The following is a 26,570-nucleotide window of genomic DNA, read 5'->3' on the forward strand; positions in this document are numbered from 1 at the left end:
TAGAAATGGGTTAGAACAATATGTAAGAGCTAGCCAATAAGAAGCTGGAACTAGCCGGGCCAGGCAGTGTTTGAAAGAATACAGTTTCCGTGTAATTATTTCGGGGCATAACCTAGCCATGTGGGCAGCTGGGTGCAGGGGACGCAGCCCCACCGCTCCAATTTCAACACAGTGACCTCATAAAAAGCCTGTAAGCACCTTCACAGATAAGCATTACCACTCAAAGGAATATAGCAACAGGTTAAAATGCACAACATGCCGGAACACTGAAGAAAAGTCGGTGTCCGTCACAGCAACTGCATGCTGCTCATCAATGTCATCTAAGCTAGTACACAAGTGATAAAATATGGAATGCATTCTAATGAAATGAGGCCCAGAGAAATGGGTCTGTGCTCTGAATAGGTTTTTACTTGACTTGCTAAAGACTAAAATTGACTGGGCATGGTGGTGTATATAAGCAGAGGCAAGGAGATCTCTATGAGTTCAAAGCCAGTCTTGTTTACTTAGCAAGTTCCAGACTAGCCGAGGCTATACATGTGATCTTGATTTAAAACAAAACAAAAAATAACCAAACAAACAATCCCCCAAACAAACCAATAAATAAATAAAAGTGATAAAGAAGACTGAGTACTTGTAAAAACCCTCTGAATGGTCTTTGAATTTCAAGTACGCCACACATAGGCACAAAAGAAACGGCATGTGGTAAAAGGTCTGAGGAAAAGGACTGCCGTGGGAACTCCGGAGAGACAGACAGCAGAGCATGGCTGGTGTCCGTACCTCTATCCAGTCAAAGATCCGCTCGTCGTCTGCCCTGTCCTCCATGATGAGTTTCTCCAGCCGCTGAGACAGCTCCTCAGCAGAGAGTTCTTTCTTCGAAAGTGCTTCAGAGGAACAGGAACTTTCTGACTCTATGAAGTCCAATTTCTGGAACCAAATAGGTACCACTGATATCATTCGGTGTGCCGATTACATGATACTGGGATTGTTCAATGTGACAATTAAGAGACACAGGTAGTGTTCACTGTCACTACCACGATCAGTTCCATGGACAGGGAAAGCTGGCCATGAGCAGCAGACACACTCCACATGGAGCTGTGGACGTCTGCTACTTCAGCAGCCTTTCCATCAGTCTCCAGCCTTTCAAACAAATTGTATGTAGGGGACAGAGAGATGCTCAGTGGTTAGGAATGCACACTGCTCTTACATAGGCCCTGGGCTTGATTCCCAGCACCCACTAGGGTATAATTCACAACTGTCAGTTACTTCTAGCTCCAGAGAGATCCACTGCCTCTGGCCCAAGGGCATCTGCACTAAGAGACACATACACTTAATTAGACCTAATTTTTAAATTGAAAAAAAAAATCTATTTAATATTTGTATGTATGTACATGATATGGAGGCCAGATAATAACTTTTTAAAGTTATTTTAGTTTTAATTACGTGTCCTTATGGGCATGTGTACATGCAAGCGCAGATGCTCTCAGCATCCAGAAGAGGGCGTCTGACCTCTTGGAGCTGTGAGTTACAGGTGGCAAGACATCCGCAGCCTGCCAGGGAACTGACCTCCACAGCAACTGTACACACATTCTTATCTGCTGAGTCATAGCTCTGCTGAGTCATAGCTCCATCCATACTTTGCCTTTCTACCTTATGTGGGTCCCAAGGAATGAACATAGGCCACCAAGGCTTGTGTAACAAGTGCCTTATCTGCAGCCATCTTGTCAGCCCAGTCTTCAAATCTTTATACTGTGCATTTCTATGCTCCATAAAAGGCAAACTAACTCCCTATGGTTCTCTGCCTTGCTACCTCCAGATCACTGGGAACTGCAGTCTTGCAGGGAGTTAGGATGCAGGAGGCCCTGAGGACTAAGACTGCAGCTTTTCCATAACCCATGTCTGGTGTTAGTTCTACAGAGACAGCAGCAGCAATAGGCCCTAAGGATCCTGACCATGCTAACCACAAGGGTGAAAAATGATGGTATCAACTGTCATGGAAACAGTAACCAAAACCCACACTGTTCCATCAGGCAGTAAGATACATGGCTGTGCCTGGCTTTACACCATATTTACACAGGAGTACTAAAGATCATTCAAACCAAGTTTTCTCCAGTGCTTTTTAAAACTCGGTACTGATTAAAAACTAAAACCCAGGCTGGAGAGATGGCTCAGAGGTTAAGAGCACTGACTGCTCTTCCAAAGGTCCTGAGTTCAATTCCCAGCAACCACATGGTGGCTCACAACCATCTATAATGAGATCTGGTGCCCTCTTCCAACTCATTTGGATTCTGTTTTTGATCCCAATGTTTTATTTCTTCCACACACTGCCTCTCCTATCTCTCCTTCTCCCTGCTTTTGCAGTTTTTAGTGGAATCCAAGACTAAGAATGTGTCATATAAGCATTCTGGCACTAAGCCACACCAGCCTGGCCCAACATTGTTATAAAGTATTTTTCTGTTTCAGTGTTGGTAAACAATATGCTCCTCAGACTTCAACACACATAAAGAAGCCTAAGAGGACAGCCATAAGCTTTTTTAAGAACGATCAAGAGCTGGAGAGCTGGCTCAGTGATTAAGAGCATTGCACTGGACACTCTTCTAGAAAACTCAGGCTCAACTCCACCCACATGGTGGCTCACAACCATCTGTAATTCCAGTTCCAGGAGATCTGACTCCTCCTTCTGACCTCCTTGGGCACCAGGCATCCACCTGGAGTCCATACATACATACAAACAAAACACCAACCCACGTAAATAAAAGCCATCAATGTGTACAACTGCAAACTTTCCATGACATGACCCAATGCTCTGAGGGATTAAAGTATCTCCAAGGAAAACCTAACATTTCACCAGAATTTACAGAACTTACTTTGAGTTATGAAGCAATTAACAGTATTAACATATCAATAAAAGTAAAGAAAATTTGAAAACAAAGCTTCACCACTGATGAAGGCAATGCTCAGGGAAACACTTGTATCACAGAGTCCCTGTACAGTATTTGTAAAAGTTACCTCTCTTCCTAGAACCTTGAGCACTGGGCTGACTTTCACTTATATCCAAGTTCACCATAGTAGCTTTTATTGTTGTGGGGTTTTAACACAGGGTCTCTGGGAGTTTGAATGTACCTGCCCGCAAGTGGTACTTCCTTGTTGAAGGAAACATGTCATTCTGGGAGCAGACTTTGAGGTTTCCTAGGCTTAGGATACCGTCTAGTTTCTCAGCTGACTTCCTGTTGCCTGCAAGATGTAGGACTCTAAGCTACTCCTCCAGCACCATATCGGCCTACATGCCACCATGCTCCCACCACAATGATAAATGGATTGAACTTTGGAAAATGTAAGTGAGACATCTCAATTAAATGTTTTCCTTATAAGATTTGCCGTAGTCATAGTTTCTTCAAAGCAATAGAAACCCTAACTAAGACAGTCTCCAGGCTAGGTTGGTTTCCAATTCATTATGTAACCAAGGAGAACCTTTAACTCCTGAACCTACTCCACACCTCCCAAGGGGTGGATTATGATGCTTGACCTCATGTCTTTGAAATCACAGGCAACAAAGGGAACATAGCCTGAATCAGAAGCCCACTTTTACACTGCCAGGACTACCAGAGGGTCTCCTTTCAAGTATGACTTCTGCATTGCTTCCCATATCAGCAACTTCATTTCCCTGTGTTCAAGAAAGAATTTTCAGCAGGGTCTCACTATGTGGCCCTGGCTTGGCCTTGAGCCAAGAGATCAGCCTGTTTCTGCTCAGTGAGGACCAGGAAAGTAGACACACTTTCTTGGTTTCCTACAACTGAAAGATTGCTTTGTGGAGTTCAGTATTATTTAGTATTACTAAGTCTTTAGATATGTGTAGAATTCACTCAAAGGCCATGGATTCTCGATTTGTCTTTGCAGGAACATTTTGTTGTTTTTTTTTTTTTTGTTTTTCAAGACAGGGTTTCTCTGTGGCTTTAGAGCCTGTCCTGGAACTAGCTCTGTAGACCAGATGGTGGCGCACGCCTTTAATCCCTGCAGGAACATTTTGAACTACAACCTAAATTCTTGTTCTGGAAACTGGTTCCCTTCAATGAGGCTAATGGATACATTAGCATAGAACTGACTCAGACATCTGACTCACATTTTGGAATAGAATTCATAATAATGCCACTACTTTCTGTTGCAGTGGTGAGCACTCTTGCCTTTTCCTTTTTCCCTAAAACTTTTCTTCTAGCTCTGTGGTGGTGGTGGCACATGACTTAGTTTTGTTCTGTTTTATTTTTGGATACAGGGTTTCTCTGTGTGGCCCTGGCTGTCCTGGAACTCACTTACGTAGACCAGGCTGGTTTTGAACTTACAGAGATCCACTTGCCTCAGTGTTAGCTATAGTATGAGTTTAAGACTAATTGCTCAGCCATCTCTCCAGCCCTGTGGTTCTTCCTTCTATGAGCATGTCCCTAGTATACCTAGACTACAGCCACAACTGAAGCAAATGCACAGCAATCCAGTTACTGTCTCTGTACCCAAGATGACACTTCCTTGCTTTGGTTCTGTTATACTGCTCAAGCTGGCCTCAAATTTCTGGTAAACAAGTGTCCTCCTGCATCAGGCTTCTGAACAACTGTGACTTCAAGAACATCCACCCCATAGTGCACATCTCAATACATTGCAATTTATTTATTTTATTTATTTTTACTACTGTGGGGTTTTGTTGTTGTTGTTGTTTTCAATTTTTCCCCCCTTGGAGATAGGGTAGCCCTGGATAGCTTTCTCTATGTAGACCAGGATGGCTTCAAATGCAGAGATGCCCTGCTGACCCCTGAGTGCTAGGATTATGTGCACCAGTAGTTATGGTCATTACTGATTATGTTATGACTGGCCTTAGTTTAACTTTGTTGGGCTGAGACAGTATCTCACCATTTAGCCCAGACTGATCACCTGTAGATCCTACCTTCAGCCCCCACGAGGTAGGATTCCAGGGACTGGCACACAATGCCCAAACTCAAGGGATTCAGGATTTGGATTTGCAGGGGTCCTGTGTGCCTTGACTTGGTGTCTTACAGTGGCTTGTTTAGTACCAGAATGTACTCTGGCTTGGAAATTTCTGCATTTGGCTATCAAATAGGAGGAAGCTAAAGAAGGTTCTGGCTTTAAGATTCCTCCAACTAGTATCAGTGGGGTTTTAAACAGTCTGTCTACAATTCTCTCTCTTATAAGTGGCATTCTAGTCCCACCTCCCACCCCCCACACTCGAGAGCACCTCGTGGCTTCAAACTGGAGCTTAGAACACTAGCAGCTTTTGTGATGTCACTACTTATCAAGTCCACTTCTAGATCACCAAGTCAGTTAAGTATTCTTTTTTAAACTATGTGTGTGTATACAGGGCTATAGCCATGTGTGTACATGTGCATATATATAGGTGTATATGCACATCCATCTACCTTGCTTTGAAACAGGGTCTCTCACTGGCCTGGAATTCACTTACCAGGCTAGACTGTCTGGCCAGCAAGCTTTACCAATCTTCCAGTCTCTGACTACTCAGTACTGGGATACAAGTCCACACCATTTTTTACAGAGGATTAAATTCAGGTCCTCAATGCTTGCACAGCTTCCTGGTGTTGAGAACAGAGGAAGTCCTGAGTGTGTGGTTATCCTTGGTGAATGTGTTCCACGTCAAGGACCCATTAGCCTCAGATCCAGGGGGAAATGGCAAAGCCTTCTTTTCTGGTCCATGCAAAAATGATGATAGTGTGTGCAGAAATGTCCACTACAGCCTTTCCCACTAGACATTACGGCCTGACGACTGCCCCCTGCAGAGACTGCGCCTACTGAGATTCATTAAAATTGTCTCTTTGTTTATCTGTATGCAGAAATCCCACCTCTCTGTTCAACGCTCTATAATAAACACTCTGAGCTTCCCAGAGAGGCCAGTTCACCCAAATAAAACTTTCCTGCCCATGCACCTACTATCAGCAGAGGGTCCTGAGATGTGCTGGATGTGGTACCAGACACCTGCCTTTACTATGGTTCTCATCTAAGTTGCTGAAATGTTGGGGTCAAACCCAAGGCTCTACTGAGCCAGTATCTTAGCCCTTCAACAGTACTACTTTGATGTATTTATTATTATCATTGTCTTCATCTGCAATGATGTGCCTAGAACCCAGGGTCTCATGAATGCTACATAAGGGCTCTAACAACCTCAAACCAACCATCGTCAAAAGGAACTGTTACTCACCTGCTCCAAGAGAAAATTATGTACATCTTCCCCTTCTGGTAGAAAGTCCTTCCAGCTGAGGTCAGCTTCCCTCCATAAGGCGCCTACTTTCTTATGGCTCTAAAACAGAGATAAACCAGTTTTGCTTGCAAGAAGGAACAAAGTTTTGCGTGATATACCTCTAGAGACTAAAAGTAAAATAAAATTCAGTACTGATCCTTACTAGCGGGACTATTCTCTTCCAAGTGGAAATGTTTGAATACATGTAACTGTAATGGTGATTCTGGCCACACCAAGAACACCCATACTTAGGAGGTTGAACTCAACTTGAGTTCGAAGCCAGCCTGCACTACATAATGAGTTCCAGGATAGTCTGGGCTACAGTCTCCCAAACCTAAAAATAAATATATACATAAGTAAATAAAACGGTGAATGACTTAGCATAACTGCTTATGAGTCAACTATTCATTTGCTAGATGCTTAATTTAGGACACTGCCAACAATTACTCAACATCCTAACCAACTAATTTTACATGTTTATACTGCTTCCCCCTCCCAGACAGCTCTGTTTATAGACCTCATGAAGCAGACACAGGCCTCTCTGGCACCCCGATCAGGGATCACCTTTTGACTCAAGCAGAACCACACTCAGCTGGAAAAATATGAGCAGGTATCCTTGCTACTTCACAAAGATGATGTAACAGAAAACACTAGAGGCTAATGACTTCATCATACAGTAGAGCAAGAGAAGAGTTGGTTTCAGTTGCAGTGTGGCACATGCCTGCAATACCAATACTTGGGAAGGTAGCAGGAAGACAGTTATAAATCTGAGGCTAGCTTAGGCTGTGAACTAGAACTCTGTCTCAAAATCATAAAAATATACAAGTAAAAAAACACCATGAAAAAGAGACAAAAACACACATCTAAATCCTGGGTTTTGTTATTTGGTTTCTGTTACTGAAAATTAAAGTAGATAACAAATTTGAAGTGAGAACTGAAGAAGGAAGAAGAGGGAAAGCTGAACTATAGGAGTTCAGTAAACACTTTAGTGTTGCAAGGCAGAGAGAGCTATCACAAGACAGGAAGTCCCCAGAAGTGGGCTGTTGAAAGTGTCTAGCTATGTAACATAGGTTCCACAAATGGGTTCCTGAAGGGCTTCTGCATGTCAGAGTGAGACAGAAAGCTGTGGTTTAAAAAAAATAAAAATAAAGCTAGGCAGTGGTGGCACACACCTTTAATACTAGCACTTGGGAGACAGAGGCAGGCATAACTCTGTGAGTTCAAGGCCAGCCTGGTTTACAGAGTTCCAGGACAGGCTCCAAAGCTATAGAAAAACCCTGTCTCAAAAATCAAAACAAAAAAGAATGAAAACCTACTAAACTGTAATCTATCACCCCAGTACCTCCAGTTCAGACAGAAGCACAGCAGGAGCCCCCAGCATCTGCCCAGAGTCCTGCTGTGCTCTGACATCCTCTTCCAGGCAACACTGCCAGGATGGAGCATTCCTACCCCTTCTGCATGAATGGCTCACCCCTGCCTATCTCCCTCTCCAGCCTACACAGACTTTGAAGGCTTAGTTATCTTTGAGTAACAGACATTTCCCTGAGAAAAATTCATCATCCCGCACAATCACTTTAGCACTTCTCTGCAGCCACATTAGACTAGACCTCGCAGTCAAGGTACTAAAATCAAGCGTTTGTGACTCCAGAAGCCCTGGAGCAGAGTTAGAGTCCTGAGTCACCATGTGGGTAATGGGATCAGAACCAGCATACTCTGCAAGAGCAGAAAGTTCTCTTAATCACTGAGCCATCTCAGTTCCAAGTATTAACACAGTCATTTTGTTTCAAGAAAAGACAAACTCACAGTCACAAATACTAAGTCTCTTCAGATTCTTTCAAACTATTATAGCAAACCATTCTAGTTGAGACTGAACAATTCTTCCCAGAGATCCTGATAAAAGAAGAGTGAAGGCAACTCTGACAGAAACAGAAACAAGCCAAGCAGTGGCACACTCTTCTTCCCGAGATCGGAAAAGGAACAGACTCACTGTTCACATCACTGCCCTCTGACCACACCAATAGGCCTGACGTTCAGCTAGCGCTCACCATTTGTTTGCATAGAAGGTGCAGTATTTCAGAAAGCAGGATCCCAGCTCTTCCCACGGGAAGCAAAGGCTTGCTAAATTCTCTGTAAAAGACAGGAGCAGTTGAGTGAGAACTGACATAGCTTCTGTTCCGTAGCAGTCCACATCGGAGGCGTGCCAACGGAGACTGTGTGGGCCAGCTACTCAGACTCCCTGGCCACCTCGGCTTGGTGGATCAACAGGAGTGGGACTGTGGAAGCCCGGGATTTGTCTTTATTGATAGCACTTAGGTGACTCTACTTAGCTGCGACAACAAATGAAAGAGTGATGTGCATTTAAGGCTCAGTCACAAGTACAGTTAAGACAGAAATTTCTTTTCTTTATGGTATTTTCTGAGTGAGGTGAAAAGAAACCACTGTGCCATAGTCTAACCCAGTCTTTCCTAAACTAAGTTCTAGGGCCAACATTGTAAGCTCCCCAAGAAAAGGTTCTTCTGCCAAATAAATGAGACTATGCCCAGTTAAATCATTTTCCTTGCTTGTTTTCTCATGAGAGTCTCACAATACCCAATGTGCACTTTGGAAATCTTTAAGAGCAGGGTCACGTGATACACGTAGTCAATCTTTAAGGGTCATGTGGTTTGCAGAGTGTGACGGTATGAACTGCTATAGGGTCAGCAGTGTTCTGAAAGAGAGACGCATCCGTAACACAAGCAGCATTGATCCCAATTCACACCCAGTTCAGGATGCTGTTATTTTAACTGTGAGCCTGGGATGTAGCAGAGCAGCTCAGCAAAGGCAGGCACAAACAGAGACTAATAGGAAACTTCCAGAAACAATCACTTCCTGGACTCTGAGCTGTGTCTGCAATGACTGCCACCCTCCAAGGACCACAGGGCTCTTGTGTCCCAAACGTATCTCCAGTGTACACAATGTAACAATTTCTCCTTGAAATTGAAGGCTGAGAGTCATAGGCTGTGTTTCATGAGTGTCTAGAGGCACCAATGGACAGCACTATGCCAGAGCAGGGAAGTTTTGAGACCATTTACCTTAGTAGATGTTAAAAAGAACAAATACAACTTACACAATAAGTTCTCTCATGGAAATTCCCCCTTCTTTTAACAAGGGGGTGACTAGTTCAGCCAGGTACAACCAAATATGGGGAATATCAATGGCCATGTCATCTGCCAATTCCAAGGTTTCAGAAAAACTGAAAAAAGAACAAGAGAAAAAAAAATCACTGAACATGTAATTTAAAAGTTAAAATTACACGGAGACCCAAACCAGTAAGGTACGAGTTTGTGGACGCTAAGCCCATCCTCTGTGAAGGCACTGGTCAGCTGCAGAGGGACACGAAGATGGGTGAGATGCTCTGGAGCTCACGTTAGTGTGGGGCGGGAGAGGCCTGAGCAGGGAAAGGCAAACTGAAGACAGAGCCAAGAGGCAGAACGGGCATGATGGGCAGCGCCAGTGGGGGGCAGAGAACCTCTGTACAGACGTGACTTCTCAAGTACTTAGCCATTTAAAGTGTGGGACTAAACACATGCTACCATATAGCCAGAGACACGGGAGGAGAGACAGACTTCCATATCTTAGGGAGACACAGGACAGGAAAGCTGGAAGATGACGGCGGACTGCTACAAACACTATTCTAAGTTGCAAGTTATGATGGTCGAAGAGTTCTGGCTTTTGTGCTATGGAATGAAGGTATTTCTTTATGTGAAGTAAAATAAAGAGGAATTAAATATAAAACTTAGGAGAGAGCTGGACGCAGGGTCACATTCCTGCATCCCCAGCTGTTTGAGAGGCTAAGGTAAGAAGGCTAAGTTCAAGTTTAAGATGAACTGTAACAGAGCCTGACCGTGTCTCAAAAACACAGAAAGAAAGAAAGAAAGAAAGAAAGAAAGAAAGAAAGAAAGAAAGAAAGAAAGAGAGAGAGAAGGCTTCTGGGAGTCAGTAGAGTCATGTGTGTGCTGAAGGCTGCAAACCATTCAGGTCTGTTAATGCCCCCCCCCCCAACTCTGGATGTCCTGGAACTCACTCTGTAGACCAGGCTGGCCTTAAAACTCACAGAGATCCGCTTGCCTTTTGCCTCCCAAGTGCTGGGATTAAAAGCATTTGTTAATATGGCCTGGCAATGGTTTTCATATACAACAGATTTTAAAAGATTTTAAAACCAGAGGCAAAAAACATGCACAAATCTGCCAGCTAAGTCAAAAGAAGGGAGGAATGAAGGGCAAGCAAGGAGCAGTGACCGCTGTGTCCTTAATACCACATGTGCTTTTCCAAGGCAACACGGTATTCCAGTCAGGAGTCACCCAGCTGGGGGGGGGGGGGCTCCACACTACTTCATTTCCATGTAAAAGGAGCTTGCTCTACAGGAGCTACCATTTCAAAACATTCGTACACATCATCATCTACCTGTGCTTTTCAGACATGCTACTGTCAGTGCTACGCAGAAGAGACTAGCCCATGCTCTCATTATGTACGCACACTCTGAGGTTCATGTGTCTCTGGGGGACACAATGGGAAACTCCAGGATTTCTGGGTTAATGACTTGATCTTGCCCACTCATGTTCTGTGGGCTCTCAACATATAATGTGCCCAATAGACAACTGAAACCATCTTTGTTATTCAATAATAATACATCATTTTCATCTCGTAGCACAACTAAAAGACACTCATATTCTTGACTTTTGTGTTTCCACTTTGCAGTCAGCCAGTACACCTTGGAGCAGCTGACAAGACACAGCTGGGAATCAAATCCATACTGCTGATAAAACCATCACCTTTCCCCCTTTTGAACATAGGGTTTCCATAGTACAAGTTTTCAGGTATTTTTTTTTCTTTCTTTCTTCTTTTTTTTCTTCTTGGGAGGGGGAGGGAAGGACAGGGTTTCTTTGTATAGTCCTGGCTGTCCTGGAACTCGATCTGTAAACTGAGCTGACCTCAAATTCACAGAGATCAGCCTGCCTCTGCCTCCCAAGTGCTAGGATTAAAGGTGTGAGCCACCACTGCTCAGCAGTATTTCCTTTTTAAGTTTATATAGTTAAGAACTTTTAGAAGAAAAAAATTTGGGGTATGCAAATTACTTCTATTTGCATTACTTAACCATCTTCTGTGTGTTGAGGGAATGAGAGAGCAGGACCGTGCCCGTGTCCATGTATGCAGTGACCACAATGTCCATGGGGCTGCACAGGCTGTAGTAAACTGTGCTCTGTACAACAAACAGCAAACCACTGACCAAGGAAATCCCTAGGTCTAAGTCTAACCAGGAAAGTAAAAGACCTCCACTCTCCTTAGTGGGAACTCTGAGGACATTAACAAAAATTGAGGGAAAGAAAAGCCATCTTAAGACAATGGATTAGAATATTTAAAATGATAAAACATTCACTATCATTCAAAATGATCCACAGATCCAGCGCAACTTGTATCAAAATCTCATATATAGCTCAATTTAGGGTTTTGAAAAGCCCAGAACTTAAAATGTCTTAGAATTACAAAAGACCTCAAACAGCCAAAATGTTGGAGGAAAAAAAGCTCAAAACAACAAAACAAAATTAAACAAACCAAAGCTGAAGGCATGCCTCTAAAGAAATTATCTCTGAATTCAAGAAATTATTTCAAAAAAGTATAAAGCAGTTGTAAGCAAAACAGAATGACACTGGATAAAAACAGACCCACTGGCCAATGAAATAGGAGAGAAAACCTAAAATAAGCCCTACACACAGCCAGTTCACAGTCCACAAAGAAGAACACGTAGTGGGGACAGGCCAGTCAGGTAGGGGCAGTGAGAAAGCAAGGTCTCCACAAGCAGAAGAGTAGGCTGATCCTCTGCCCCATGAAAAACTCCAAAGCGGACTAAAGATGTGACATTAGACCTAAAACGACTAAAAGAAATCAGTGGCTCCACAGTGCTAACCCAGGAGACTCAAGGTTGCAGCAACCTAAGCAGCACTAAGACAAACAGGATGGCAACGAACCCTGAAGCTGTGGAGCACAGGGAAGCACAAGATATAGACAGACACAGACAGCAGGCAGCACTGGAGCTGGGCAAGAACGCTTAACTGCCTCCCACCATAACTGCCTCCCACCAGGAAAACAACCGGGGCAGGCTGTGTCATTTCAGCTTCTGGGAGGAAGAGGCGGTGGGATTAGGAGCTAAAAGTCCAACTGAGCTACACAGCAAGGAACTTAGTCTCAGGCAATCTCTGAGAACTCCATAAATTTAGAAGTTTCTGGAGGCGAAACACACACATCAGTAACTTTCTTTCATGAGCCTTGTGATAATGAGCTGTGGTTATTTTGGTCAGGTCGTTTACATTACAGACATAAGATGGACGTCTCAGAAAAAGCCAGAAGATGGCTGCATAGCCTAGCCTAGTATAGAGATTGCCATTATATCAATCAGCATTGCACATGATGTTAAAATACTACAGTAGACATAAAGGTCATTGATGGAAAATATTACCCATCAGCTTAGGTGTGAGGATACCAACCCTTTGAAAAAGTCCTGCTTGCTGAGTTTTTCTGACTGCACCAGCTGATACAGTAACTGGCCCATGTGATCCCTGGTGATCTGGCTCCGTTCCAGGGTGAATTCGACACCCACCTTCACAAAAACATGCAGTGGGCCCTGGGCACCCAGCTCCTCAATGCACTGCGTGGCCTCCTGTTCAAACAACAAATAAAGGCTTGCTTCAAAACATCCTTACATTAAAAGCAGTACAAAGCTTTATAAACAAGACAGCTTTCAAATCTAAGCTTTTATCTTATTTAACGTTAAAAAAAGCTTTTATAGCAAATTCCTAAAAGAAAGGAGGAAAGAAATAAAAATGTTCAGTCAGGTATGGAGACATGTAAAAAGAAGGCTGAGGCAGAAGGATGCCTGGGCTATACACTAAGTACAAGACCTGCCAGGGTGACACTATTAGGGCCCATATCAGTAAATAAGTAAAAAAAAAAAAAAGTATCTAAATATAAATCTGAACACGGCGATACACATCTGTAGTCTTAGTTGTGATCAGCTGGTTGGAAGGTTGAGGCAGGATGATCACTTTAATCTGGCTTGAAACTGGGTAATTCAGTGAGACTTGAGTCTCCTTCCCCTCTCAGAGGATGGCCTTACATGGCTGACACTTTGGGTACATTTTAGATTTATCTTTGCAATTTACGTGTGTGTGAATGCACCTGAATGTATGTATGTATACCACAGGTGTCAGCTAAAGTTGGTTATGAGCCTTGTGGGTGCAGGGAACTGAACCTGAATCCTCTGCAAGAGCAGTAAGGGACCTAAACTGCTGATCCATGTCTGCAGCCCTTAGGTCAACAGTTTTATTAAAAGTAATTCAAAGGACCAGCATCAAAATATGTTCCTAAACAGAGTGTGATGGTTCATACCTATACTCCTAGCACTCAAGAGGCTGAGGCAGGAGGATTGTCACAAGTTTTGAGGCCAGTCTCCACTACAGTAGGAGAATGTTTGAAAAAACGAAAACATAACATATATATGTGTGTGTGTATTATTTTATACTGTGTTTACTGACTTTGAAAAAAGATGTTAATTAACATTTATGCATATAATGTATATGGATGATAGGTTGGTCATAAATCATCTTAAAAATCTAAAAACAAGATACTGTGAAACAGAAAACTGAACACCAAAATTCAAAGACCTTAACGTGAGTTGGAAGTGGTGGTGCATATCTTTAGTCCCAGGACTGTTTCACAGGGGACCTCTTCCCCCAAATACAAACAAGACCAAATGTCTCAGTGAGATCAACCTGCCTTGGAATGCCAGCACTGGCACAATCTTCCATTGCACAAAGTCACGTGGATTATGGAGCGACCCGGCTAGGCAATTCTCTGAACCGGAGAACAAAATCCCATCTGCCTGGCCAGCTCAGTTTCCAGAGCAGCTCTCTGCCCTCAGCTACTACAAGGGCTGGGGGAGGCAAGAAGGTGAACACTGATTGAAGCAGAAGTGTCTGCAGGTGTCTCTGTTTTGCCTTCCCACATATGTAAAAAGCTTACACTGGGACACAGGCTACTGCTCCCTAAGTACAATGCAGCTCTTTGTTGCTGTGTTCAACAGAGAGCTGGTACCCCTTGTCATGCTGTGTCTTTAGAGCCATCTAGCTTACCACAACCCTGACATCTGAGACACATTTTTGCCTGCTGTCTTGTGACTGCTGCCTTTCTGCTCACCTTATCCTTGGCAGGAGAAAGCACGGATGCAAACCATTCAGTCTCCAGGCAGCTGTGCATGACATGTGCCATGTGTCACAGGAGACCCATGAGTTTGGCTCAACACATTTCAGATGACATGTCACATAGCTGGACATGGGCTGGTGAGACAGCTTAGCCATAGGGCGTGGAAGACAGATGACAACATGCGGGACCAGAGGATTAACTCCAGGCCTGCTAGCACGGCAGCAAGTATCTATACCTGCTACATCACCTTGATGGCCTTACTTTCCTTTTTCTAACTTCTGCCTGTCAAATTTCCCCACAACAGCCCACTATGCTATTTACCATATAGTAAATCTAGGTAGCATTCCCTAAAATGGGCTTGAAACACTTTAGGAAGTTCAGTAAGTATAGATAGCATAGGCTAAAAACTTATGTTAGAGGATAGCCTAGTTTATAAAGAGTTAAAGGACAGCCTAAGCTACATAGTGAGAACCCCTCTCAAAACAAAAACATACATGGTAGAGCAGGACAAACAAGAAGTCTTAAGTTCTGGCTCTGCCTAAATTACTATGTGACTGCAACAGTGTAATAATTTCTTAGTCACACACACACCACTCCACCTCCCAGCTGGGGTTCACATGGAGCCAAAGTTAGCCTTGAACTCAAAATCTTTCTACTGTTTCTACCTCCTGGGTGCTGGAATTGCAGGTACACACTACCAAGCCTGCTAACTCTAACCACAATTTTCTAAGAATGTGTGTATGAATGCATGTGAATACGCACTTGAGAACTACCAGTAACAAAATAAAGGTTCCGCAAACGTTACCTTGCACTAGCACTGGTACCAGATAGCTAACAGAGCACTTAAGAAGGTAGGAAGTGCTTCCCTGGAGTGAGCTCTGCAGGTCCTTGTGCTAACACCCTAACACTGCACAGGACATGAGATGAAGCTGTTTGTGGTCTGCAGCTAAACTCAGTATTGTATCTTCACAGGCGACTCAGAATGGCTTTACACTTTGTTTTTCTTTCTGCAAACGCGACTTTCACCATAATGGAAACTTCAGGACGCATGAGGTAGCTCTATCACTGGCTTCAAGTGCAGGAAGTCCTGGGTCCAATTCCAAGGAACCCATAAACCAGGCATGATGCCATGTGCCTGCAGTTAAGGCAGCAGGGTCAGGAGGTGAAGGGCATCATTGGCTAGATACATTGGGAGCTTGAGGTCAAAAATCAAGAGGCCAAAATCACTTTCAGAGGGTACCATATGGATTATGCAAAGCAATATATAAACGACTCGCAGAAGAGCAACCAGCACACAGCAAACAATCAGAACTGTCTATCACTGTCCAGTCCACACAGCCCGTCTGCACGCACAGCTGCCTTCTGTGGAGAACAAATGAGGCCTACCTGACTCCAACAGTCCCATCCGGGAAACCTGGCTCAGCCCTATTCCTCCCGAGTTTAATAAGAACTCCCACCTGACTGGGCGGTGGTAGTGTAAACCTTTATCATCATCAAAAGCCAATTTTCTAGCTGGGTCTGGTGACCCATGCCTGTAATTGCAGTAAGGAGGAAGATGAGGCAGGAGGATTGCCACAAGTTCAAAGCCAGTCTAGTCTATATATTGCATTCCAAGTTAATATATGCTACTGAGCAAGACCCTGTCTCAAAACAGAATAAAATAAAGCTGTGTCGGTGGTACAAACCCAGCACCTGGGAAACAAGAGGCAGGAGAACTAAAAATTCAAGGTCAGACCTGGCCACTGGAGGGAGTGTGAAGTTGGCCTTGGCTACTCGAGCCTCTGTTTCAAAAGCAACCAAAGCCAAAGCAAAACAAACACAACCAAACCAAATAAAACTTCTCAAAACAAACATAACCAAACCAAATACAACTTCTCAAAGCAAACACAACCAAAACAATTACAACTTCTCAAAACAAACACAACCAAACCAAATACAACTTCTCGAAACAAACACAACCAAACCAAATACAACTTCTCAAAAACACTACCAAACACAACTTCTCAAAACAAACACAACCAAACCAAATACAACTTCTCAAAACTGAAATTTTTCCTGCTCCCAAATTCTGGACAATATTAATTAGAAAGCCTGGGACACACATAATCAAGAGAGATGCACACAAAAAGCAGGTATGGACTATGTTATTCAGAAAAATGGATGATGAGATTTTCGATACTAAAGCAAAGTTATTTAAGACAGTTGACAAATGTTTAACAGAAGGGACACTTCCTGACCTCAGTAGAGAACTAGATTGTGTCACGTGACCTTTGCCAGTTGCCAGCTCCTCCAGCTCAAAGGACATTTGTGGAGTTATCTGCTCTGTCACTGGACTGTGGGTTTCTGTCAGGCAGAAGACCTATCCTACTGACCATCATTTTAAAGTCTAGGTGGAGAAGTTAGAAGGGCAAAATCACCTAAGGGTCTTGAAGTGTTGTAAGGCTGCCTGACTTGGAACACACAATGTCCTTCCGTGCTTCCCACTTACACAAAATAAAGAAAAGTGGTGGCACCCATAATTCAGGTCAACATGAGAACGACGAGGATGTATTCAAGGGCTCAGACAGGTGGAAGTGGAGCCAGGAGAAACCAGTTGTAACATGCTGCCTCTGCTCCTAATGCCACAGTCAGTTTAGTCTCCACTCGGTTACACTGTCACTAGGATCCATTCTCTCTTCCCATTACATTTGTGAATGACAGAGAGCATCAATTTAAAACATGGTACCTGTCAGAAATGCTTGAGCTAAGCAAACTGAACCTTGAGGATTCGATTACTTAATCTATGCCTTATTCGCTCATAATGACACTGTTCAGACCCAACCCCACGGCACTCTGACTCAGGCTGCCTAAGAGCTACTTCCCTTCGTCACTGTCAACATTTACCTTAAAGTCATTGATGTGCAGGAATTCATCAATGATAGACTTGGACTTCCTCTCCACTTCTTCTTCTGACAGTGCAGGCTTGTCAGGGGCTGACATTGCACACATGTCTGATTTCACTACGAATAAGACCAGAAAGGGCAGGAAGTATCAGTAAAGCAGGGTCATGCTGGTAATATTTACACGCCTTCACATCAGTTTTGCAATGGAGATACTTCATAGATAGCAGTTTAACAGGATCAGACACATGAGAGCAGAATCAAGAAGCCCTTTACTTTAGAACAAACAGGCACAGGGTAAAGTAACACCGTGGTCTGCTCTATAGCCACAAACAGGAGTTGGGATATTGTTAACCTTTAGGGTTTCTTCCCTGCAACATTCCGAGGTTTACTACACGAAGGCCTAGAGCACACACAAGGGCTGGGGTCCTGCAGGCCACACTGGTCCAGTGTGGTACCTGTGTAAACATGCCCTGGCTTTTCCTACTGCAACTGTGCATGCTGCTCCCTCAGCAGAGCTTCCCCTGCTTCACATCTGCTCATCTCTACCAGGCATCAAGACCTCAAAGACCATTCAAAACCACTCTATCAGTTTTGATCCAAAAATGTCTTTATGCCAGTTTCCCACTTTTTTTTGTAAGAACTGATAGAGTGTAGGCGCATGGAGATAAAAACAGAGCCCAGATTAAAGACATGAAGGAACAGTTACAGCATCACCAAAGCAAGTTTGGGGAGCACATGCATACTAAATACAAACAGACCCCACAGAAGTTACCAGAGAGATGGAGACTGGAAAAGACATTCTGATACCTTCTCTTTGTTAAGCAGAAATAACAAGAGCCTTCACACCCTTCAGGGTCTTTAGCCAGCACAAACACGCTAATGACAGTGGACAATGAGGGGCTGAAAGGACTTGTGAGAAACTCAGAATGACTAACATAAAGAAAGAGGGCCTGTCACCCCGACACTCCAGAGACAGGGAGACCGAGAGCACTGTGAAGACAGCACAGGAAAGAGACTCATGGCAGCAAATGACGCTGCTGTGCAGGTGCTGCCAGTGTGGGTCCTGGATTCTGCCCATGCAGGAAGTCTTTGTGGTTTTCACTACTCCTTATCTCCCTTCATGGGTATTAGTGTTGTGCCTGCACCACTGAGTGCTGTGTCCACATAGGTCAGAAGCGGGTGCCCAAACTGGATGGCTGTGAGCCACCATGTGAGTTTTGGGAAGGATCCCCTGGAGGAGGAGCCGGTGTTTTGAACTGCTGTTTCTCCAGCCCCTGTATTTTGCTTCTGAATTTTATGTCAAGAGCTAGTTCTGTCTTGTTCCCAAGAGCCCTCTCACCTAGCTCCCTCGGCTTGTTTCGGTCAACATCGGAGCTGGCCCTCTCGGCGTCTACACCTCCAGTCAGCTGCTTCACAGTCTCCAGCATCTCTCTGCGCTGCTCCTCCTGAGACTGATTATCTAGCAGGTCTTTGCTGCTGCCCCTCAGGAAGGTGTTGGGACGGGCTGTTCCAGCTGGAAGTGGCTTGTCACTCTTCTCCCTGCCCATGCTTCCACGACTTCAAAGAAAAAAAAGATATGTTTTAAAAGACATTTTATATTCAAACCACAGAACAACACTGTAAGCATTACCAACTACCACTCAAAATGCAGGTTTTCTACATAGAACTTTATTTTAGACGCGCATGTCATGGCATTTAAGTAGAGGTCAGAAGGCAACCTTAGGGAGTCAGAGGTCTCCCCCACCTTAACATGGGTACTGGTGATGAAATTCAGGTCATCATCCTTGATTGGCAAGCACATGACTAGCCGATCCACTTTCCAGCCTCCCACATGACTTTAGATACAAGGCACTGACTCTATTTCAAAGCACACTACTCTTGAAACAGGCTCAAATCCAAGTTTCCAGAGGAATACTCCCTAAGATGGTTTCATTTCACCTGTAGTAGGAAAAAGGATACTTCTTTTTTAATTTGTGTGGTCTTTGATTTTTTTTACTTAGAGTAATTTGATGGATCTTATATATAAAGTGCGACAGTTTTATTTTTAAGGATCAAAGGCCTCTTTAAAAATTCCTGCATGAGCCAGGTGGCTTTAATCCAAGCACTATGGGAGTAGAGGCAGGCTGATCTCTGAGTTCTTGGTCAGCCTAGTAAAGAGAACAAGTTCCAGGACAGCCAAGGCTACAGAGAGAAACCCTATCTCCAAAAACAAAACAACAAAAACACCAAACCAACCAAACAAAGACTGCAGAGTCAGGAGTTTCTCATGAATGACACTGCTGAGGGAGGCAGTCTGTTCTCCTTAGTCATGTGAGCCATGGCCTGCTGCCTATGCTCCTGTGAATGCCCTACGCCAGGGAGCATCTGGGAGCTCTAATGCTACAATGGTTTCAAATATAGATTTGTATGTATAAACAAAAAGGAGCCAGGTGGTGGTGGCGCACGCCTTTAATCCTAGCTCTTTGGGAGGCAGAGGCAGGCGGATCTCTGTGAGTTTGAGGCCAGTCTGGTCTACAAGAGCTAGTTCCAGGACAGAAACCAAAGCTACAGAGAAACCTTGTCTCGAAAAAACCAAAAAGTAGAAAGTATGAAGTTGGAAGGAGAATATAGGGGAGGAGGGCCCAGTGGGTTATAGGAATGTGAATAGATCTAAATACACTGTATTCATATGTGAAATCACCAAAGACAAAAAGCTATTAAAGTAGAGGACCGTGAGAGAGCTCAGCAGGTAAAGGAGCTTGCTGGTAACCTAATGACTGGAGTTTGATCTCCAGGACCAAGTCTTTCCAGTTGTCCTGTCCCAAGCTCCACATATACCATCGCACCTGCCAGCCCCTCCCAATGCACACAAACGCAGTAACTCAAAGTGCAAAGTGGAGGACAGAGCTGTTTCCTAGAAGCACCGAGAGTCTGTGACAAGACTGCAGGCCTACATGGCACAGCTCAGAAAATTTTATTATCAACTGGAAGGTTTTGAGTATGGAGGTCTGAGATTAAACCCAGGGCCTTAAGCTGGTTAAGCATACGCCACACAGTCTAGGTATAGCTCCACTTTACTAAAATACTTTAGAAGTCAATGCTAATTCCTTATTCGTTTATAGAACAGCAATGAAGTGTGAGCTGAATGAATGACGGGAAACCACCATTAAGAGAGTCCAGACTCACAGCCTGAGAGACTCCAGAAACTTTAGAGACTCGGGAATTATCTGAGAGAAGCACAGTAACCTTTGCCAGCTAAAGGCATGCACTTTATTATCTCAAGAACTCTGACGTCTCCCTGATGATTTATTCAGACAATTCTCGACTGTTGTGACTCAGAAGCAGAAGACTGATGGGGGGGCGGGGTGGGGTGCAGAGGCGGAAAACTCAGGCTGGACAGAAGTTGACCCAAAGAACATACACCAGTACATGAATATCAGAACCACCAGAGTCCACAGAAGCAGCGGGCCACAGACCAGTACTCAACAGACAGCTGCAGAAGCCTCAGGAATGAGTGACACGGTCTAGACGTCTACTAATGGAATACAGTATTGAGCTTGAAGAACACAAGAGACAGAACTAAAAGGCTGGCTAGTGACTGCTCATGTTCCTTAATTTACACACTTGAGTGCAAGGATATTTCCACGCTGGAAGAGCTTTCCAAGGCCTAGACCTGCCTGCACTGTTCTCTATCTGGGCCACCAGACTTTCCTAAGGAAAAGTAAGGACAGATATCCTGCTCTTCCCTGATTCCACCCGATGCCAACGCCAAAACATGATTATATCCCCACCTAGAAACTATGGAGTGTCAAGGTTAAAGGAAGACATTAACTTTAGGGATGACAAGAATGCATGCAAGGATTATTACCATAGCTCACATGTGTTACAGGGAGAGAGAGAGAGAGACAGAGGAAGGGACAAAATACACCCGTGTGCCAGGGAACAGACAGCCATTAGTAAACGCGAAAAGTAAATTCTCACCTGGTTAATGCCCTTCGGGAATCAAACTCTAAAGGTGTGGCTGATGGCGACCCTGAAGGTGCTGGAGGTTGCAGAGGAGAAAATCTATTTAAACTGGAAGCACTTGACCGTAAGGCATCTATAGGTGTTATAGATTTAGAAAAAAAAAAAAAAAACCAACACAAATTACATGGTCAATATGTAAATACTCTGTTTTCTTGCCTCCCGGGAGTAAGGAATAAAAGCAGGAATTTCTTTCCTTTTAAGTCTGAAACAGATCTATGTTGTCCAGGTGGGCCCTGACTCTGGGGACTACAGGTGAACTACATGCCCCCCACTCCCCTGCCACCCTTGTTCCTTTTTTGATAAGAACTCATATAGGCCAGGCCAGTATAGAACTCACTATGTAGCCGAGGATGACCTTTAACTTCAGATCCTCATGACTCCCATCTTCTGCATGCTGGAACCACAAGCATTCACCACCACACCCATTGCTTGAGTTACTAAGGCTCAAACCCAGCGCTCTGTGCACGCTAAGCAGGGACTCTACCAACTGAACTGCACCCTAGCCCGGAGGGCAGAAACTTCTCTAAGCAAAAGAGTGGAAATGGACAGTTTATCAAGCAAGAGAGCCAAGGAAGGTTAGAAGCTCAATGACCAGTAAATGCTCCCATCCAAAGTTCTAACCAGGCCCACTGCTTAGTGTATAGCAGTAGCAAAGGAGGCATGGCTACAGACAGTAATTTTTATTTTATTTTTTTTGAGACAGGGTTTCTCTGGAGTTTTTGGTGCCTGACCTGGAACTAGCTCTTATAGACCAGGCTGGTCTCGAACTCACGGAGATCTACCTGCCTCTGCCTCCTGAGTGCTGGGATTAAAGGCGTGCACCACCACTGCCCGCCCAACAGTGACTTCCAACAAGTGCAGCTGACACCTATCACATTCTGACAAGTACATTACAGGGCTTTAGCATATCAGAGCCTAGAGAGTTTGTTCAGCACAAATCTCTCTCCTTAAAAACATTTTTAGCCAACCACAAAAAATGAACAGAAAAGCCCCTAAGTATGTAAGTCACCTGAGTAGGGCACAAAAACAGATGTGGTAAGCAGGTGGAAGGGAACAAAGCAGGACACAGCCCAAAACTACCCAACATAATGCTGTCATTTATGTAGAAGTAAAAATATAGACATTGGGATTGAAAAGAATTTAAGAAAACTTAAAATTTCTTAGTTTTCTTTTGAGTCATTGGGTTTCTCGGGTCGTCAAGACAGGTTTTTGATGGTTCAGGCTTTTTCCAATTTGGTCACATGTGCTAGAGGCATGAATTTGGACCACGATAAAACAATGATTGCAACAAAAACACTGTGAGATGGCAGTCGGTGGTGACACAGGCCTTTAACAATCCCAGCACTCGGGAGGCAGAGGCAGAGGCAGAGGCAGAGGCAGATCTCCGTGAGTTCAAGGGCAGCCTGGACTACAAATAAAGTTCAAGACAGTCAGAGCAATTACACAGAAAACCCTAGACTCGAAAACCAAACCAAAAATACAATATTGTGAGAATTTTGCATATCTGTAATAAGACTCTATGGTTCTTGAATGTAAACTTAAAAAATATTTTTACTAATTCCTTAAGAATCATACAATGTATTCTAATCATAATTACTCTCAATCCATTCCCCTAAATTCTCCCAGATCCACTCCTAACTCCTCTCAACTTACTGTTCTTCCAAAACAAAACAAAACAAAAATGCCCCACCAAGTTCAAGTGGTCTCACTGGCTTGTAGCTCTGCTGGTCTGGACCTTACTGTGTTGCCAAGTTGTGTACCCAAACTTAGAGCAGTTCTCCTGCCTCAGCCTCATGAGGGCTAGTATCACAACACCTAGCTGCAAACTAGCTTTCTGAAGATATGTAATTTAGGCAGGCTTGAATAGAGGATCTTCCCATCCTAATCTCTTGAATTCTAGGAGTTGAGGCATTTGGAGGAAAAAACAAAACAAAACAAACACCTAGTGCTGGCCTGGCATGTCTTTAATCTGAATACTTGGGTCTATATAGTGAGTTGCAGACCAGTCAGGGATACAGAGTGAGAATCAGTCTCAAAAAAAAAAAAAAAAAGCTTAAAAATAAAACAAACAGCTTAACTAAAAAAGATATTTTCTCTAAAGTTTAAATGTTACTCAGGCAAGAGTGGTGTACGCCTTTAATCCCAGCATTTAGGAGGCAGAAGCAGAACAACACACAGAAACACTGTCTCAAATTACCACAAATAAACAAACAAAAGCAGTAAATGTGGAGCGGGTTGGAGCAACAGCTCAGTGTTTAGAACACTGAATGTTCTTCCAGAAGACCTCTATCAGTTCCCAGCACCCACACGGCAGCTCATAACCACTAGGTCCCAAATTCCAGACCCTCTTCTGACCTCAGCAGGCAAGAAGCAGGCATGTGGTATACATACAAACCTCCAGGCAAAAATGGTTATACTGATAAAAACAAATCTAAAAAAGTTTACAATTTTTTTCTAGATATTGAGAGAGCCCTATAAAAAAAGAAGCTTCTATGTGATGTTATCGAGAGGCACTGAGGAAGTCCAGGCAGGTTAGACTATAGACCTTTTCCTAACAGTTCCAGACTCTGGGAAAGTGACACAGGGCAACGGTATTACAGACTCAGGCAGCCGTAAAGGGCCCTCCACACATACCAGTCTCGCTTGCCTTTGCTCCACCGCTGCTGCCTTTGCCCCAGCTGCCCAGCTGTGCCTTAGGAACCAGTTGAATCTTCTCGTCAATGGTGGGCTGTAACAAAAGTGGCCAAGGATTATTCACAGGTAAATTCTAGAATGTTTTTTTTCAGTGCAGTACAAATAATTTTAACAAACAAACAAACAAAAAAGTTGGTGTTTCAGTTTAAGAAACTTGAATTTCTTTGTAGTTTTGGAGCCTGTCCTGGAACTAGCTCTTGTAGACCAGACTGGCCTCAAACTCACAGAGATCCCCCTGATTCTGCCTCCCAAGTGCTGGGATTAAAGGCGTGCACCACCGCCACCTGGCAAGAAACCTAAATTTAAGTAGTGGTGCACACCTTTAATCCCAGCACTCAGGAGGCAAAGGTCCATGCAAGCCTAGTTTTACATAACAAATTCCAGGCCAGCCAGGACACCCTGCTTCAAGGTAAAACAACCAATTTTCTTGGATTAGGCAAATCAGACCTACATGATGGCCACAGTGGTTTCCAGGGTACTCAGGTCTGCTCAGAATGGCTTATTAACTTGCCAAATGAAACACAGTTTCAAATGACTCTTCTAATATAACAATGCCAGCAGTTTGCAAACTGTTTTGTCAATTTGTTTACATAGCCCTGACTGGCCACAAATTCATAGCAATCCTCCTGCGGTAACTACCAAAGTGTTAGATTTACAGGCGTGTACTGCCACACTTGGCTCTGCAGAATGCATGTATATGTTTAAAAATTTCAACACATACACCATACACCTATTTGGGGCTTGTGGGGTGCAAGGTTTCATGTAGCCTAGGCTGGCTTTAAATTGCTGTGTAGCTGAAGAGGACACGGACTTTCTCTGATCCTCCTAAGCACTGGGATTATAAGCATGCACCCAGTTTCGTACATTTTTTAAGCATCATACTTGTTGGGCAGTGATGGCACACAGCTATAATCCCAGCAGAAGCAGTGGACCTCTGTGCGTTTGGGGCCAGCTTGGTTTAAAAGAGCTAGTTCTAGGACAGGTCCCAAATCTACAGAAAAAACCTGTCGTGAAAAACAAAAACAAAATAAAACATTATGCATCATAGTCACCTTAGTGATTTTCAGAAATTTGGAGGGGTCCAGAACACGGCTGTTCTTGGCTCCTTGAACAGTATTCCATCCACCTTCGTCCACTCTTTGAACACCTGCAAGGGGGACATAATATATCAGTCTCTCATCACCTCAAGTCAGTCTGGTACTAGGTGAGCAATACTGTCAACTGAGCGATGCCAGGAGATGACAAACAAAGTTATTAAAATATTAATGACATCCCTGTTGAGGAAGTTTATTTTCCTTTTTTAGAGACTGAGTTATACTGTGTATACCAGGTTGGCTACATATGGATGTAAACCACCACACCTGGTCAAGAACCTTTAATCCACATAGTATGACAATGTGAGAACAGTCACTGACTCTCAACAAACATTATCAACAGATAAAAACAACCGAAACAAATGACTCCTAGCTATTGGCTGAGGAGGGAGGAGTCTGGTGTGAGCAGAGCTAATGGTAACTGTATCTGCCCCATGGAAAGAGCTAAATGAATGGTTCTGTGGAACGGGCATGCTTTCCTCTCTCTCCCGATTGATCCTTAGGTGCTCAGGAGGAAAAACCTGACTTCTTTCCCTTTCAAACTTCATTTCTAATTGTAAGCTCTTGCCACGTACACCTTTAAAATAATTGCAAAGCCAGGCATGGTGGCACATACTTGCCAACTCAGAATTTGGGAGGCAGAGGCAAGAGAATCAGGAATTCTAGGCCAGTCTGGGCTACACAGAGTTCCAGGCTGGCCACATATACATAGTAAGACCCTGTCTCAAAGATAAAAGAACCAAATCATATAGAATGAGGATGGGAGCCCTTTTCAGGTTGCTGAGTTCATGGCAGCTCTAATCAAGCTTCCAAGATCAGGATAAGAAATGGCTATGGTTCTGTATCATGGCCAATAATGTGTTCTATAAAGTACAAACATCTTGCTGTTGTTCTGTTTGAAACACATCTGGTTGCTGTCATCCCAATGAGAAAAAGACAAGATGTACTAACAAATGGCCTACAACTAGTTATCAGTTTTCTGGTCCCCAGTGCTCTGTCCCTGTCTTCTGTAACCCTTTACCATCTAGGTCCAGAGCTCTAAGCACACTCTTCCTGTTGCAGGCCTTTGAGCTTTCTCTCCTCTGTACATCTTCCTCCTTACTCAGATGTACGCATAACTTCCCAGCCTCACCTGATTCAGGCTGGCTTGGCAGCACCAGCTTCTCTCTCATCTCCCTGGCCAAAGTCCTCTGGGATGGTGAGATGGCTCAACAGGCAGAAGCAGTTGCTGCCAGACCTGATGACCTGAGTTTGATACTGGAACCCCCATGGTAGAAGGAGAAAACAGGGTCCTTCAATTTGTTCTCTGACCTCTAAGGCAGGCCATGTATAAAAACTATGAAAACTGCACCCACTCCCTTTAACTCTTGCATTCCCCTCATATTTCTCTCTCCTCACTTGTTTGATCAA

At 43.8% G+C, this 26,570-nt stretch overlaps 1 protein-coding gene across 16 annotated transcripts in view; it reads right to left on the reverse strand.

Annotated features, from left to right (window-relative positions):
• Positions 1-26,570, reverse strand: part of Eif4g3 (eukaryotic translation initiation factor 4 gamma 3) — a 225,315-nt gene that overhangs the window by 9,071 nt on the left and 189,674 nt on the right. For 15 of the 16 annotated variants that reach the window (XM_050150849.1, XM_050150839.1, XM_050150803.1 and 12 more), the window contains 10 exons: positions 25,119-25,213; positions 24,007-24,100; positions 21,328-21,445; positions 18,707-18,924; positions 17,369-17,484; positions 12,772-12,944; positions 9,357-9,482; positions 8,296-8,377; positions 6,212-6,310; positions 778-924 (listed from right to left, as the gene is read on the reverse strand). In XM_050150849.1, the coding sequence (XP_050006806.1) occupies positions 778-924; positions 6,212-6,310; positions 8,296-8,377; positions 9,357-9,482; positions 12,772-12,944; positions 17,369-17,484; positions 18,707-18,924; positions 21,328-21,445; positions 24,007-24,100; positions 25,119-25,213 (1,268 nt within the window). The remainder of the gene's footprint in view (positions 1-777; positions 925-6,211; positions 6,311-8,295; positions 8,378-9,356; positions 9,483-12,771; positions 12,945-17,368; positions 17,485-18,706; positions 18,925-21,327; positions 21,446-24,006; positions 24,101-25,118; positions 25,214-26,570) is intronic. The other variant, XM_050150783.1, reaches the window with a different exon arrangement.

This window comes from Alexandromys fortis, unplaced genomic scaffold (assembly GCF_014885135.2).
Source record: "Alexandromys fortis isolate MF-2015 unplaced genomic scaffold, M_Fortis_MF-2015_v1.1 scaffold_26, whole genome shotgun sequence".
Classification (NCBI taxonomy): domain Eukaryota; kingdom Metazoa; phylum Chordata; class Mammalia; order Rodentia; family Cricetidae; genus Alexandromys; species Alexandromys fortis.